Source organism: Genypterus blacodes, unplaced genomic scaffold (genome assembly GCF_046128005.1).
Source record: "Genypterus blacodes isolate CSIRO-AG114 ecotype Tasmania unplaced genomic scaffold, CSIRO-AGI_Gbla_v1 ptg000574l_1, whole genome shotgun sequence".
Lineage (NCBI taxonomy): Eukaryota > Metazoa > Chordata > Actinopteri > Ophidiiformes > Ophidiidae > Genypterus > Genypterus blacodes.
In genome coordinates, this window is record NW_027467308.1 from 10001 (window position 1) to 22843 (window position 12843).

The window sequence follows — 12843 nt, forward strand, 5'->3', positions numbered from 1 at the left end:
AAGCTCATCCACCTCCGCCTCAAGCTGCAGGAGCTGAAGGTCAGAACTGACGTCACTTTGACTTAGAACACGGTTTGTTCCTAAACATGTAATGGTGATTGATGCATCCATTGAGGTGACTCGTGTTCAGGACGTCCTCTTTCTCCACGCTCCCTAAGAACCAAGCTGAGTTCTGTTCTCTGCTCAGGACCCAGAGGAGGACGAACCGAACCAGAGGGTCCTGCTGGAGCATCGCTTCTCCAAGGAGAAGAGCAAGAGCGTCAAGCAGACCTGTGACAAGTGCAGCGCCATCATCTGGGGCCTCATCCAGACCTGGTACACCTGCACAGGTCAGCACAGATCAACCAACACACTGAGGCGCCTCATGGTGGAGATGTTTGTCTGCAGGTCTCTAATGGACCCTGATGGGTATAAAGACCCTTGAGATGCTGGATCAGATCTATGCTACAGGAGGGACGTTGACTTGATGTGACTTGAACGTGACTTCCTGTCGTCTCTTCTCTGGTCAGGTTGTTATTATCGCTGCCACAGCAAGTGTATGAACCTGATCACCAAGCCCTGTGTGAGGTCAAAGGTCAGCCACCAGTCTGAGTACGAGCTCAGCATCTGTCCTGAGATCGGGTTAGACCGGCAGGACTACCGCTGTGCTGAGTGCCGCACTCCTGTGTCACTGAGTGAGTACGATCCTGTGTGTGTGTGTGTGTGTGTGTGTGTGTGTGTGTGTGTGTGTGTGTGTGTCTCTGACTGAAGGGGGCGTGTCTCTTGTCCTGTAGGGGGCGTGCCCTGTGAGGCCAGACAGTGTGACTACACAGGCCAGTATTACTGCAGCAGCTGTCACTGGAACGACGGAGCCATCGTCCCAGCACGAGTCATACACAACTGGGAGTTTGAACCACGCAAGTCTCTCTCTCTCTCTCTCTCTCTCTCTCTCTCTCTCTCTCTCTGTCCGTTCCTCACTCTCCCTCCCTCCCTCCCTCTCCCTCTCCCTCTCCCTCTCCCTCTCCCTCTCCCTCTCCCTCTCCCTCTCCCTCCCTCCCTCTCTCTCTCTCTCTCTCTCTCCCTCCCTCTCACTCTCCCACCCTCCCTCCCTCCCTCACTCTCCATCCCTCCCTCCCTCCCTCCCTCTCTCTCTCTCTCCCTCCCTCCCTCCCTCCCTCTCTCACTCTCCCACCCTCCCTCCCTCTCACTCTCCCTCCCTCCCTCCCTCTCTCTCTCCCTCCCTCCTTCTCTCACTCTCCCACCCTCCCTCCCTCTCACTCTCCCTCCCTCTCACTCTCCCTCCCTCCCTCCCTCTCTCACTCTCCCACCCTCCCTCCCTCTCACTCTCCCTCCCTCCCTCCCTCTCTCTCTCCCTCCCTCCTTCTCTCACTCTCCCACCCTCCCTCCCTCTCACTCTCCCTCCCTCTCACTCTCCCTCCCTCCCTCCCTCTCTCACTCTCCCACCCTCCCTCCCTCTCACTCTCCCTCCCTTCCTCCCTCTCTCTCTCCCTCCCTCCTTCTCTCACTCTCCCACCCTCCCTCCCTCTCACTCTCCCTCCCTCCCTCCCTCTCACTCTCCCTCCCTCCCTCCCTCTCACTCTCCCTCCCTCCCTCTCACTCTCCCTCCCTCCCTCCCTCTCACTCTCCCTCCCTCCCTCTCACTCTCCCTCCCTCCCTCCCCCTCACAGCCCTCCCTCAGTGTCTCTCAGGTGTCTGAGTGTCTCTGTTGTCCCCGTGTCCTCAGGTGTGTCGCTCCTCTTTGAGGTATCTGTCCCTGATGATGCCTCGGCCGGTGCTGAAGCTGAAGGAGATCAACCCGCTGCTCTTCAACTTTGTGGAGGAGCTGGTGGAGATCAGGGTGAGCGGCTTCTTCTTCTTCACTCAGCTTCATCCTAAACCCTGGTTTCCTGTTTCACCTGAGCACGTAAACGTTTGTGTTGACAGAAGCTGCGTCAAGACATCCTGCTGATGAAGCCGTACTTCATCGCCTGTAAGGAGGCCATGGAGGCGCGGCTGCTCCTGCAGGTCAGCACGGTCACCACGGCTCCACCCTCTGACAGGGGTCAAAGGTCAAAGCGTGGAGGTCAGCTGAGTGTTTGTGTTTCAGCTTCAGGAGCGGCAGCACTTTGTGGAGAACGATGACATGTACTCGCTCCAGGATCTGATTGACATCTCCAGCGGCAGGCTGAGCTGCTCGCTCACAGAGATACACACAACCTTCGCCAAGCACATCAAGCTGGACTGTGAGGTGAGTGTGTGTGTGTCCACGCCTCACACACACCAGCACAATCACAGTGACATCATCAACACGCCTGATGGTGGCGCTGCTGCAGGCCTGACGTGTGTGTGTGTGCGTGCGTGTGCGTGTGTGTGTGTGTGCAGCGTTGTCAGGCTAAGGGCTTTGTGTGTGAGCTGTGCAAGGAGGGAGACATCCTGTTCCCGTTCGACAGTCACACTTCAGTTTGCCATGAATGCTCAGCTGTTTTCCACAGGTGAGTTTGACCTTTGACCCTGAACCCTCCCCACAAATCCATACGTGACAAATGTGTCTTGTCCCCTCTGTGTGTCTGTAGAGATTGTTACTATGACAACTCCACCACCTGTCCACGCTGCGCCCGGATGACTGAGCGGCGGCTGGACGAGCCGTCGGACGTGAAGGACGGCTGAGGTGGAGACGAGGTCGCCGATGTCTCTGAGACGCTGGAGGAGTTTAGAAGGAGGAGGCGGAAGAAAGGAAGGAGGCGTGTTCCTCCTCCTGACAGCTGGGGGAGCACGAGGTGTGTGTGTGTGTGTGTGTGTGTGTGTGTGTGTGTGTGTGTGTGTGTGTGTGTGTGTGTGTGTGTGTGTGTGTGTGTGTGTGTGTGTGTGTGTGTGTGTGTGTGTGTGTGTGTGTGTGTGTGTGTGTGTGTGTGTGTGTGTGTGTGTGTGGACTGAGTTAACAAAGCTGCTTTAAACCGTTTAGATCAAAACTTTAGCTTCTAAACAAAACCAGACGGAAAAACTTATTCACGTATTTTAATCACAAATGTTTGCTGCCTGCAGTCATTAACCTCTGACCTCTGACCTCTGGGCCGGGCTGCTTCCTCAAACCTTCTACTACCTGCTCAAGCTTCCTGTTTAAGTGACCGTTTCATTGTTCTGCTTCACGTCTCACTTCCTGTTCTGAAGCTGCCTCGTCACCTGAACACAGCACAGTTAGACGGAGACAGGCTGGGGGACAGACAGGGGGACAGACAGGAGGACAGACTGGGGGACAGACTGGGGGACAGACAGGAGGACAGACAGGGGGACAGACAGGAGGCCAGACTGGGGGACAGACAGGGGGACAGACAGGGGGACAGACAGGGGGACAGACTGGGGGACAGACTGGGGGACAGACAGGAGGACAGACTGGGGGACAGACTGGGGGACAGACAGGAGGACAGACAGGGGGACAGACAGGGGGACAGACAGGGGGACAGACTGGGGGACAGACAGGAGGACAGACTGGGGGACAGACTGGGGGACAGACTGGGGGACAGACTGGGGACAGACAGGAGGACAGACTGGTGGACACCAAGCCTCTGTGTCTTCAGCCTCCTGAGACGTTTTACATCATGAAAGTTATAAAGACCAAAAGCCAAATATGAAATGTAGAATTAAAGCTCATTTAAAGAGTTTGTGTAACGTTGTGAAGTATAAATGTGTTTATTGGCAACAGATAATTCATCAATCATGTTTGTTTGGTTTGGGTTCAGGCTCAGGCTGAGTCTGAGTCTGAGTCATGTTGGTGTTTGTTGCTCTACATGAAGGAGTCCTGCTGGGGTTCTGTCAGCATGACGTCATTCTCTGTGTCACAATGGGCGGAGTCACGCATGAATAAATTAATGATCCATAATCATTCAAGTTTGGGTTTTGTCATCAATTCAAGTTCAAATGGATTTCTGAATGTTTTGAAGCAAATACTTCTGTGTGAAATGCCGCCCCCCTGTGGCGCCGCGGCGGAACTGCAGGTCCATCCGCTTATAGTTCATCTGGAAAGTAGTGAGAGTAAAGTGTTTCAATATGAAAGTTGTGATTCTGTCGCTACATTGAGCTCCTCGGATGTTTGTGATAAAGAATCAGATCAACAACTTCTGTCTCCAAGAAGACGAGGAAGAACCTTCATTTGTTTTAAATGGGAAATAACAAAATGTGCCTCAATTGAGAAGTGAAGGCGATTCTGAGGGTGAAAACATCACCGCTAGCAGCCACGCCCCTTCCACACGTGGAGGCGGAGCCGGAGCAGCACCGTGTGTGTGTGTGTGTGTGTGTGTGTGTGTGTGTGTGTGTGTGTGTGTGTGTGTGTGTGTGTGTGTGTGTGTGTGTGTGTGTGTGTGTGTGTGTGTGTGTGTGTGTCCGTGTCCCCGGGTCCAGCCTGTCTCTGTGAGTCCGGACGGGCAGACGTGAACATGCCGGGGCTGCTGGTTCTGTCCCGGGTCCGGCCGGTGCGGAGCTGGAGCGGGACCTGGACCAGAGACTTCGCCTCCGTGAGAGCAGCGAGTCCCCGCGGAGCCGCGCCGCTGCCGCTGCTACGGAGCTTCACGTTCACGCATCGGTGCGCGTTTGTTGCGTTAAAATCACACGGATGCGTTCACCTGCGTGTGCATGCGCGTACAGCTTTGTGTACATGCACGCGCAGCTGCGTCGCGTCATGTCGTGTTGTGAAGTTGACCCGCGTGGCGCTGAAAGAACAACATGTTCCTCTGTGTGACCCCCAAGATCCAGGACCAGGATCGGGACCATGATCAGCCTGACCATGGTCCCGATCCTGGTCTTGGGTCCAGACTGCTCGGGTCCCGGCGCTCTGTCCTCATCAGTGCGTGAGTCTTTAGTTTGGGTTAGTTTAGTTCATTAGATCACAATGTTCATCTGAGGGGGGCGTGTCAGTCAGTCAGTGTGTGTGTGTGTGTGTGGGGCGGGGGTCTGATCCGAACTATAATTATCCAATGAACGCACACACACACACACATTGTGGCCTAAATTTCCGATTGCATTGATTTCTTTCAGCTCATACTCTCTCTCCGTGTGTGTGTTTGTGTGTGTGTGTCATTCCATTGATATAGGGTTCGAAAAATTCTTCCCCAAAAGTAAGGAGGCGGAGCCTGGTGTCAACAAATCAGCAGAGGGTGGAGATGAAGGTTTGACTCATCATCCTCAGGAGCAGCACTTCCTGTGTTGTCTGGTTGACTGACTGATCTTCTCTTCCTGTTCAGGTGAAAACACCAAAGCGTCCGCGCGGTCAGAAGGTCACAGCCCCAATGATGAAGAGGGCAACAGAGGAGGAAGAGGAGGAGGAGAGGAGGAGTCAGAGTGGTGGAGGCGTTTTCAGGTACGACTCTTTGCTCCTGAGCTTGAGGCTGATGAAGAAGTGGGTCAGCGTGTCCCCGTCATGTGTGTGCGTGACAAAGGGCAGCAGGGGGCGTGGCCTGTTTGTGCTGATGTCTAACCTGGGAAGTAAACAGAGCTCTGACCTCTGACCTCTACCCAGCAGGCCGAGCTTCGCTGGGATGAGCGGATGCTGTGGAACGCGGGGGTGGGCGTGGCCGGCATGGCGTCGGCCATCCTGTACTTCTCCTTCAGAGAGACGGGGGTCCAGATCTCCTGGGGCGACTTTGTGTGTCAGTACCTGGGCAGAGGATTGGTCAGTGACTCGTCTCCACTTCCTGTTTCCTCTGTGCGTGTGCAGGATGTGAGGTGTGTGTTGTTGTGTCCAGGTGGATCACCTGGAGGTCATCATCCAGCAGTACGTCCGAGTTATTCCTGCACACGGGGTGAACACGCAACACGTGGTACGTTGCTAACAACACGCTAACAGATTCATGAAGTTCAGCGCCACTGGCAGAGGGAGACAGATACTACAGGAAACACTTCCTGACATGGAACTGTGTCTCTCTCTCTCCCTCTCTCCCCCCCTCCCTCTCTCCCCCCTCTCTCTCTCCCCCCTCCCCCTCTCCCCCTCTCTCCCCCCCTCCCTCTCCCCCTCTCTCCCCCCCTCTCTGTCTGTCAGAGTTACCTGTGGTTTAACATCGGCAGCGTTGACTCGTTTGAGCGTGACCTTGAGGCGGCTCAGCAGGATCCCTTGGTGGACGGCGTGCAGAAGGTCCCGGTGTTTTACAGCACAAGTGAGCAGTCTCGATGTTTGGTCTCTTGTCTCACACACTACACACACACACACACTACACACACTACACACACCACACACACACACACACCTGGTCGTGTTACATCAGAGTTCTGCCATCTTGTCCAGAAACGTTCAGCCAAGATGCTGAAACTCATTTGACCCTGTAACCTTTGACTCAAACTCTCTGCACTTTGAACTCTGGAACTGTAGAGGGTCATAGAGTTTGACCTTTGCCCTTACTAATAAAGGCCTCTCCTCTCCTCTCCTCTCCTCTCCTCTCCTCTCCTCTCCTTTCCTCCTCTCCTCTCCTCTCCTCTCCTCTCCTCTCCTCTCTTCCAGGTGTCTATCATTCATCATGGTTTGGGATTTGCTCAGTATTTGCCAAAGGAGCACTTCCTGTTTACTCAGGATCAGCTGTTTGACGGGATGTGCATGATGCTGGGAGGTCGTGTGGCCGAGCAGTTTTTCTCTGGTCAGGTCACCACCGGAGCTCAGGATGACCTTAGGAAGGTCACGCAGTCTGCATACGCTCAGGTGAACATCTGCCTCTGTGTGTGTGTGTGTGTGTGTGTGTGTGTGTGCGAGTGCTGCTCTTCAGGTCTGGAGGTCTTTGGATCACTTCATCGTCTTCTTGTCTTTGTTTTCAGGTTGTTCAGTTTGGGATGAGTCGAGTCTGTGGGTCAGATGTCCTTTGACCTCCAGCAGCAGGACCTCATGGTCACTGAGAAACCCTTCAGTGAGCTCACAGCTCAGATCATCGACCAGGAGGTCCGCAGCCTCATAGATGCCACCTTCCAACGAACGCATCAGCTCGTCATGGACAAGAGAGAACTGGTGGAGAAGGTGAGGAACTAGGAGAGGAGGAGAAGGTGTGAGGGACAAACAGAGGAGAAGGTGTGAGGGACAAACAGAGGAGAAGGTGTGAGGGACAAAAAGAGGAGAAGGTGTGAGGGACAAACAGATGAGAAGGTGTGAGGGACAAAAAGAGGAGGAGAAGGTGTGAGGAACAAGGAGAGGAGGAGAAGGTGTGAGGAACAAGGAGAGGAGGAGAAGGTGTGAGGAACAAGCAGAGGAGGAAAAGGTGTGCGGGACAAGGAGAGGAGAAGGCTGCATGAGGGCCCCAGTAGCTCCTCCCCTTCCTGCTTAGGACTGACAGTGATGAAACCATGAGGCCTGTTGACGAGAGGAGCAGAGAGCCATCCATTGCTCTCCTGTGAGAAGGTCCTGCTGGAGGAGAACATCGCTGAACATCACTGACTGCTTGTTGTTGTGTTGCAGGTGGCAGAGCGTCTCTTAGAGGAGGAGACTCTGGACAAGGCCGCCATGCTGGAGCTGCTGGGTCCTCGCCCCTTTGGAGAAGAGTCCTCTTATGAGGACTTTGTAGATGGACTGGGAGAACCTGAAGAGGACTCGTCTCTGCCCCGGGGACCGCAAGATTGGAAGAGGAGCGAGCGGGATCAGGAACGCCACGCCGCCATGTTATTAAAGGACTAAAGGACACGCCCCTCAGAGGGGTGGAGACAGTCCCTGAAGGCAACTATCTTTACTTCTTGGTCAGGACCCTGGACCAGCAGAAGGTGGGGCCAGCAGGGTGCGGGGCCAACAGGGGCGGGGCCCGCTGAAGGCTCCTCCCCCTCCACTGCTGTTACCTCATGACACAAAATCACAACATACATGTAATAATTCATTCATGTGTTCAGAGACATGAGGTTGTATATAAGTCATAGTTTTAATGAGCTGATCTACACGCGTGTTACATGTTGTCTGTGGTCCAGATGTTGTTGTTGTTTTGGATCCATGATGATTGACAGGAAACAGGAAGCACAATAAATCACATCAGGACCAGAGGTCTGATTCATTCCTCAGTCCAGGCCGACGTGCTGCTACATGTGAGCTGAAGCTGACAGATGATTGATTGATCATGGAGCAAGTGTTGCATCATCATGTGTGAGTCATGGTGCATTCATGTGTCATCGTTACTTTGGTTTTCATGCAAATCTGACTGAAGTCCCCCAGCAGCACCAGGTCCCCCTGAGGGGAGGAGCTCCTGGATAAGGGCCTCTGTGGACTCCAGGTCCCCCTGAGGGGCGGGGCTCCTGGATCAGGTTTCCCTGACTTATTTGACAAAATGGGGAAATTTTCAAAGATTTGGAAAAGTAACAAACATTTTTAAATAATGAGTTAACTGGAACCTGAAAAGTGAAACTGAATGACTGTGACAGACAGGAAGTGAGACAGCTGTCGTTTCAAAAGAACACATCATGGAAAACAAACATTTGTTCAATAACATGTGAAATTGAGTCTTGTTGAGCATGTAGAGCTGCGTCATGTAGAGCTGTGTCATGTAGAGCCTCATGGTTTCCTTGGTAACTCATGTCCTTCGATGTCTTGAGAGCGATGGAGACTTGAAGCTCAGTCTCAGGTCTTTGGAGACCGGCTGTGCTCCTCCACACACGTGTACACCTACATCACGGATGCGGACGGAGGCGGCCATGTTTGCTCCATGCTTGGCGCCCTCACGTTCCATCTGGGTTCCTTGTCCTGGATCGAGCTCAGAAGCAAAGGGAGCGGCGTTCAGGCTCAGCCGCTCCTTCGAAACTCCAACAAACGTAAACACGGATGCACACTGACGTCTCCTTTCAGTCCTGCTGGGCTACGGACCTCAACGCCGCCCCCCCGGTGCTTTGGCTGAGTACTGCTGCTGCTCACAGGGCCGAGGCGGGGTTGTAACCTAGCCAAACACGTTTCCAACATGTCTGTGCTGCTGGCCTGGAGGCGCTGCAGGGGTTTGATGATGAAGTGATGCATGTTTACATGTTTACCCTGACTGAGACCACAATCAGGCTAAGATGAGCCAAGCTACAGTACAAGAGGAGGTGGAGATACACTCAGTGAGCATGATGGTGAGCATTAACCTCTCTGGACAGCCTGAGGAGCAACATGAGGTAAGAGACCCTACCACAGCACGTAGCATCAGTGCTAGCTCCTCTGAGCAAACACACAGCTATGCCCCCGTGTGTGTGTGTGTGTGTGTGTGTGTGTGTGCGCGTGCGCTGTGACACCCAGCTCGCTCTAGCTTCAGTGCGCTCCTGTTAGCATTGTGTTGGCTTTAGCTGCGTGCTAGCTACTATGTTAGCTAGCTGATAGAGCGCTAGCTGCTACCTAGCAATCATAAGATTACTGCTATGGTGAAACCCTGAAGTCAACTTCCTGTTAGGTTGGCTCCTGATCTGCTGGTCTGAGGAGGTAGCGCCCCCTGTGCCCCCTGCTGTGTACAACACAGAGGGAAGGGAGCTGAGGATGGGGGGGTCAGACCCAGACTGGCCCCGAGACCCTGAGACCAGAACATGAAGGACACGGTCATGAGAGACAGGATGAAGATGTGTGAGAGAGAGAGAGGGGTGGGCGAGCGAGCCTGTGTGTGTGTGTGTGTGTGTGAGCTCATCAGCTCCCTGTCTGCAGGCTGTCCGCCTCTTCTCCCTGGTTGGTGTGGTTCTGCTCGGGTCCCCTAAGTCCGGCTCTTTGGGGTCAGGGGTCAGGGGTCACGGCTGCTTGGGCCTCTCCAGCTTCATGAAGGGCTCGGCGGCGTCCGAGTCGCTGTGGTGCTTCCTCTCCCGGGGCGGCTCGGCCCTGCTGCAGCGCGTCCATGAAGGAGAACGCATGTAACCTCCTCTAGGGGGCGCCGGCTGGTGGGGACCTGGAGACAGGTGTGTGTGTGTGTGTGAGACAGTGTGTGTGTGTGTGTGTGTGTGTGAGTGTGTGTGTGTGTGTGTGTGTTACCTGCTGGAGACTCGCTGTGGTTCTCTTCATCAGAATCCACAAAGACCTCAGCCAGTTCCTGGTCAGACATGTCAGTCAGCTCAGTCAGATCCAGGAGGTCAAAGTGCACCTCTAAGGAAGAGACGCTGCTCAGAGGCTCTGAGACAGAGAGACAGACAGAGAGACAGACAGACAGCATGATGAAACAGCAGCTGCTCAGATCTGACAGACAGACGGTAACATCTCAACACACTTCACACACACACACAAACACACAGGGCCCAGCATGTAGACTAGGACAGGAGAGGACAGGAGAGGACAGGAGAGGACAGGAGAGGACAGGAGGGACAGGAGAGGACAGGAGGGACAGGAGGGACAGGAGAGGACATGGGGCGGTAGTAGCTCAGTCTGTAGGGATTCCGCTTGGGAACCGGAGGGTCGCCGGTTCGAGTCCCATATGGACCAAGTAAGTGGAAGCTGGTGAGTTGCCAGTTTGCCTCCAGGGCACTGCCGAGGTGCCCCTGAGCAAGGCACCGAACCCTCAACTGCTCCAGGGTGGCGAATGTTGGCTGCCCTGCAATAATTGGAAGTTGCTTTGCATAAAAGCGTCTGCTAAATGAACGTTATGTAATCTTAGCTTATCTTAACCTTGTCCATATCAAACTGAGCCAATTATAATAATTTCTTATTAGAAGGATTTTGAACCCAGGAAAGGACAGATAAAGGAGCCTGTGTGTGTGTGTGTGTGTGTGTGTGTGTGTGTGTGTGTGTGTGTGTGTGTGTGTGTGTGTGTGTGTGTGTGTGTGTGTGTGTGTGTGTGTGTGTGTGTGTGTGTGTGTGTGTGTGTGAGAGAGAGCTTCTGTCACGGCCCGGCACACAAAGACTCTTTGAGGCAAAGCTGTGGGGACGTCTGAGAGTGGACACCAGCATCCCTGTGTGTGTGTGTGTGTGTGTGTGTGTGTGTGTGTGTGTGTGTGTGTGCAAATAACAAGTCTGAGCTCCTCAGTTCTCCGGTTTGACATAAATATCTTGAGCCTCATGTCCTCCCCTCCTGTCCCCTCCTGTCCCCTCCTGTCCCCTCCTGTCCCCTGCTGTCCTCCCCTCCTGTCCCCTCCTGTCCCCTCCTGTCCCCTCCTGTCCCCTGCTGTCCCCTGCTGTCCTCCCCTCCTGTCCCCTCCTGTCCCCTCCTGTCCCCTGCTGTCCTCTGCTGTCCCCTCCTGTCCCCTCCTGTCCCCTCCTGTCCCCTGCTGTCCTCTGCTGTCCTCCCCTCCTGTCCCCTCCTGTCCCCTGCTGTCCCCTGCTGTCCCCTGCTGTCCTCTCTGGTACTCACGTCTCTTCTCAGTGAGGTGCAGCAGGCTCACACTGAGCCCTGTCAGGCTCTCCTCCTCTCCTGCTGGGTGATGGAGCTCCTTGGAGAGAGAGCTGGAGCTGGAGGCCCTCAGCAACTTCTGGATGTCTTTACCAGGCTCTACACACACACACACACACACACACACACACACACACACACACACACACACACACACACACACACACATTTTAGCAGTTTCTCATTGTCTTTGTCTTTGTCCTGTTGTATCCATGACAACTCATTCTGTGTCCTGTTAATCTGGATTTGTTTAATTCTGCAAACATAAATCAGCAAGCAACAAATGTCTTAAAAAACCAATGCTACGCCCACACGCCCACAAGCCCCGCCCACAAGCCACGCCCCCTGCCACGCCCGTGTGCCACCCATTTTAAATACAATGAAAATATGTAAAAATAGAGTGCAAATAAAACCACTCTGTAGATCCATGAGCTCAAACTGAAGCTTCACAACTTTGGAGTAACAGACCAACCAGCACTGAGGAGGACATAAGCTCCTTGGTGGAGGTATTGATGGTGCTGAGACAGAGCAGCCTCTTACACACGGCTTACACACACACACACACACACACACACACACACACACACACACACACACACACACACACACACACACACACACACACACACACACACACACACAGCACAAAGGACATGCCTCCACTGTTCCACAGACATTTGCATTTTCTGCATGTCTGCCCCACACTGAGCAGTGAGACATGAAGCTGGGACGTGAGCGAGTCACAGCTCCACAGCTGGACCCCTGATGGGACAGATGTCTCGGTCACAGCTGTATGAGACAAACACACACACACACACAAACACAGCGTAATGCCAACGTGACGTTACAGAGCAGCTGCACTGGCAGACGTGACTCAGGGAGGCTCAGTCTACACTCACACACTCACAGACACAAAGGAGGCAGACAAAGACATCGTGCTCATGTCCTCTCTATGAAGACACGGCAGACAGAGAGGAGAGGACAGAAGACGTCTCTTACCTGGGCTCCCTGCCCCTCCCTGTGCCTCCATGCAGCTCAGCAGAGAGGAGAGTCCTGCTGCTCACCACCACAGCATCGGGGAGTGGAGGAGACAGACCAGGGAAGGAGGGAGGAGGGAGGGAGGGAGGGAGGGAGGGACGAGGGCTGAGCCCCTATGTGTGTGTGAGAGAGAGAGTGAGGGAGAGAGAGAGAGAGAGAGAGAGAGAGAGAGAGAGAGAGACGGAGCACTCCGCACTCCTCCTTCTGCCCTCCTTTGATTTTGATTACCCAAACAAGTGACATCGTCTTCCACCTGCTCTGCACGACCATCAGAGCTGAGAGAGAGAGAGAGAGAGAGAGAGAGAGAGAGAGAGAGAGAGAGAGAGAGAGAGAGAGAGAGAGAGAGAGAGAGAGAGAGAGAGAGAGAGAGAGAGAGAGAGAGAGAGAGAGAGAGAGAGAGAGAGAGAGAGAGAGAGAGAGAGGCGTGTGTGTGATGATTTGGTTTACAGATCATTTCACATTAAGAATTGATCAGCATGTCTGCAGCTCCATGAAGACATAAAGGCTCAGACTCAGATCATTCTCACTTAATGAGTCATAGAGTTTAAACTTG

The 12843-nt window shown here is 53.9% G+C and overlaps 2 protein-coding genes and 1 pseudogene across 2 annotated transcripts in view; 2 read left to right on the forward strand and 1 right to left on the reverse strand.

Moving 5' to 3' along the window:
• def8 (differentially expressed in FDCP 8 homolog) overlaps positions 1-3265 on the forward strand; it is a 4694-nt gene extending 1429 nt beyond the window's left edge. Inside the window, exons 4-12 of the mRNA XM_076140339.1 lie at positions 1-39; positions 188-329; positions 510-674; positions 774-899; positions 1722-1837; positions 1924-2004; positions 2087-2227; positions 2362-2471; positions 2553-3265. The exon at positions 1-39 is cut by the window's left edge and continues 111 nt beyond it. Coding sequence (XP_075996454.1) covers positions 1-39; positions 188-329; positions 510-674; positions 774-899; positions 1722-1837; positions 1924-2004; positions 2087-2227; positions 2362-2471; positions 2553-2646 — 1014 coding nt within the window. The 3' untranslated portion in view covers positions 2647-3265. The remainder of the gene's footprint in view (positions 40-187; positions 330-509; positions 675-773; positions 900-1721; positions 1838-1923; positions 2005-2086; positions 2228-2361; positions 2472-2552) is intronic.
• Positions 3266-4409: 1144 nt separating this feature from the next.
• On the forward strand, positions 4410-7959 carry LOC142990525 (uncharacterized; annotated as a pseudogene).
• Positions 7960-9666: 1707 nt separating this feature from the next.
• Positions 9667-12282, reverse strand: dbndd1 (dysbindin domain containing 1). The gene is made up of 4 exons (XM_076140340.1): positions 12252-12282; positions 11214-11351; positions 9905-10042; positions 9667-9821 (listed from the first exon to the last, which is right to left on the reverse strand). The coding sequence occupies exons 1-4, from the start codon at positions 12280-12282 to the stop codon at positions 9667-9669; spliced, it is 462 nt and encodes a 153-aa protein (XP_075996455.1).
• Between the last annotated feature and the right edge of the window lie 561 nt (positions 12283-12843).

What these genes read in the sequence shown, in the direction of transcription:
- dbndd1 (XM_076140340.1), bottom strand. Translation starts at nt 12,282, where the DNA reads ATGGAGGCACAGGGAGGGGCAGGGAGCCCAG. An exon ending in GGGAGGGGCAGGGAGCCCAG is followed by an intron (nt 11,352 to 12,251) that starts GTAAGAGACGTC and finishes GTGTGTGTGTAG; the next exon opens with AGCCTGGTAAAGACATCCAG. An exon ending in GCACCTCACTGAGAAGAGAC is followed by an intron (nt 10,043 to 11,213) that starts GTGAGTACCAGA and finishes TCTCTGTCTCAG; the next exon opens with AGCCTCTGAGCAGCGTCTCT.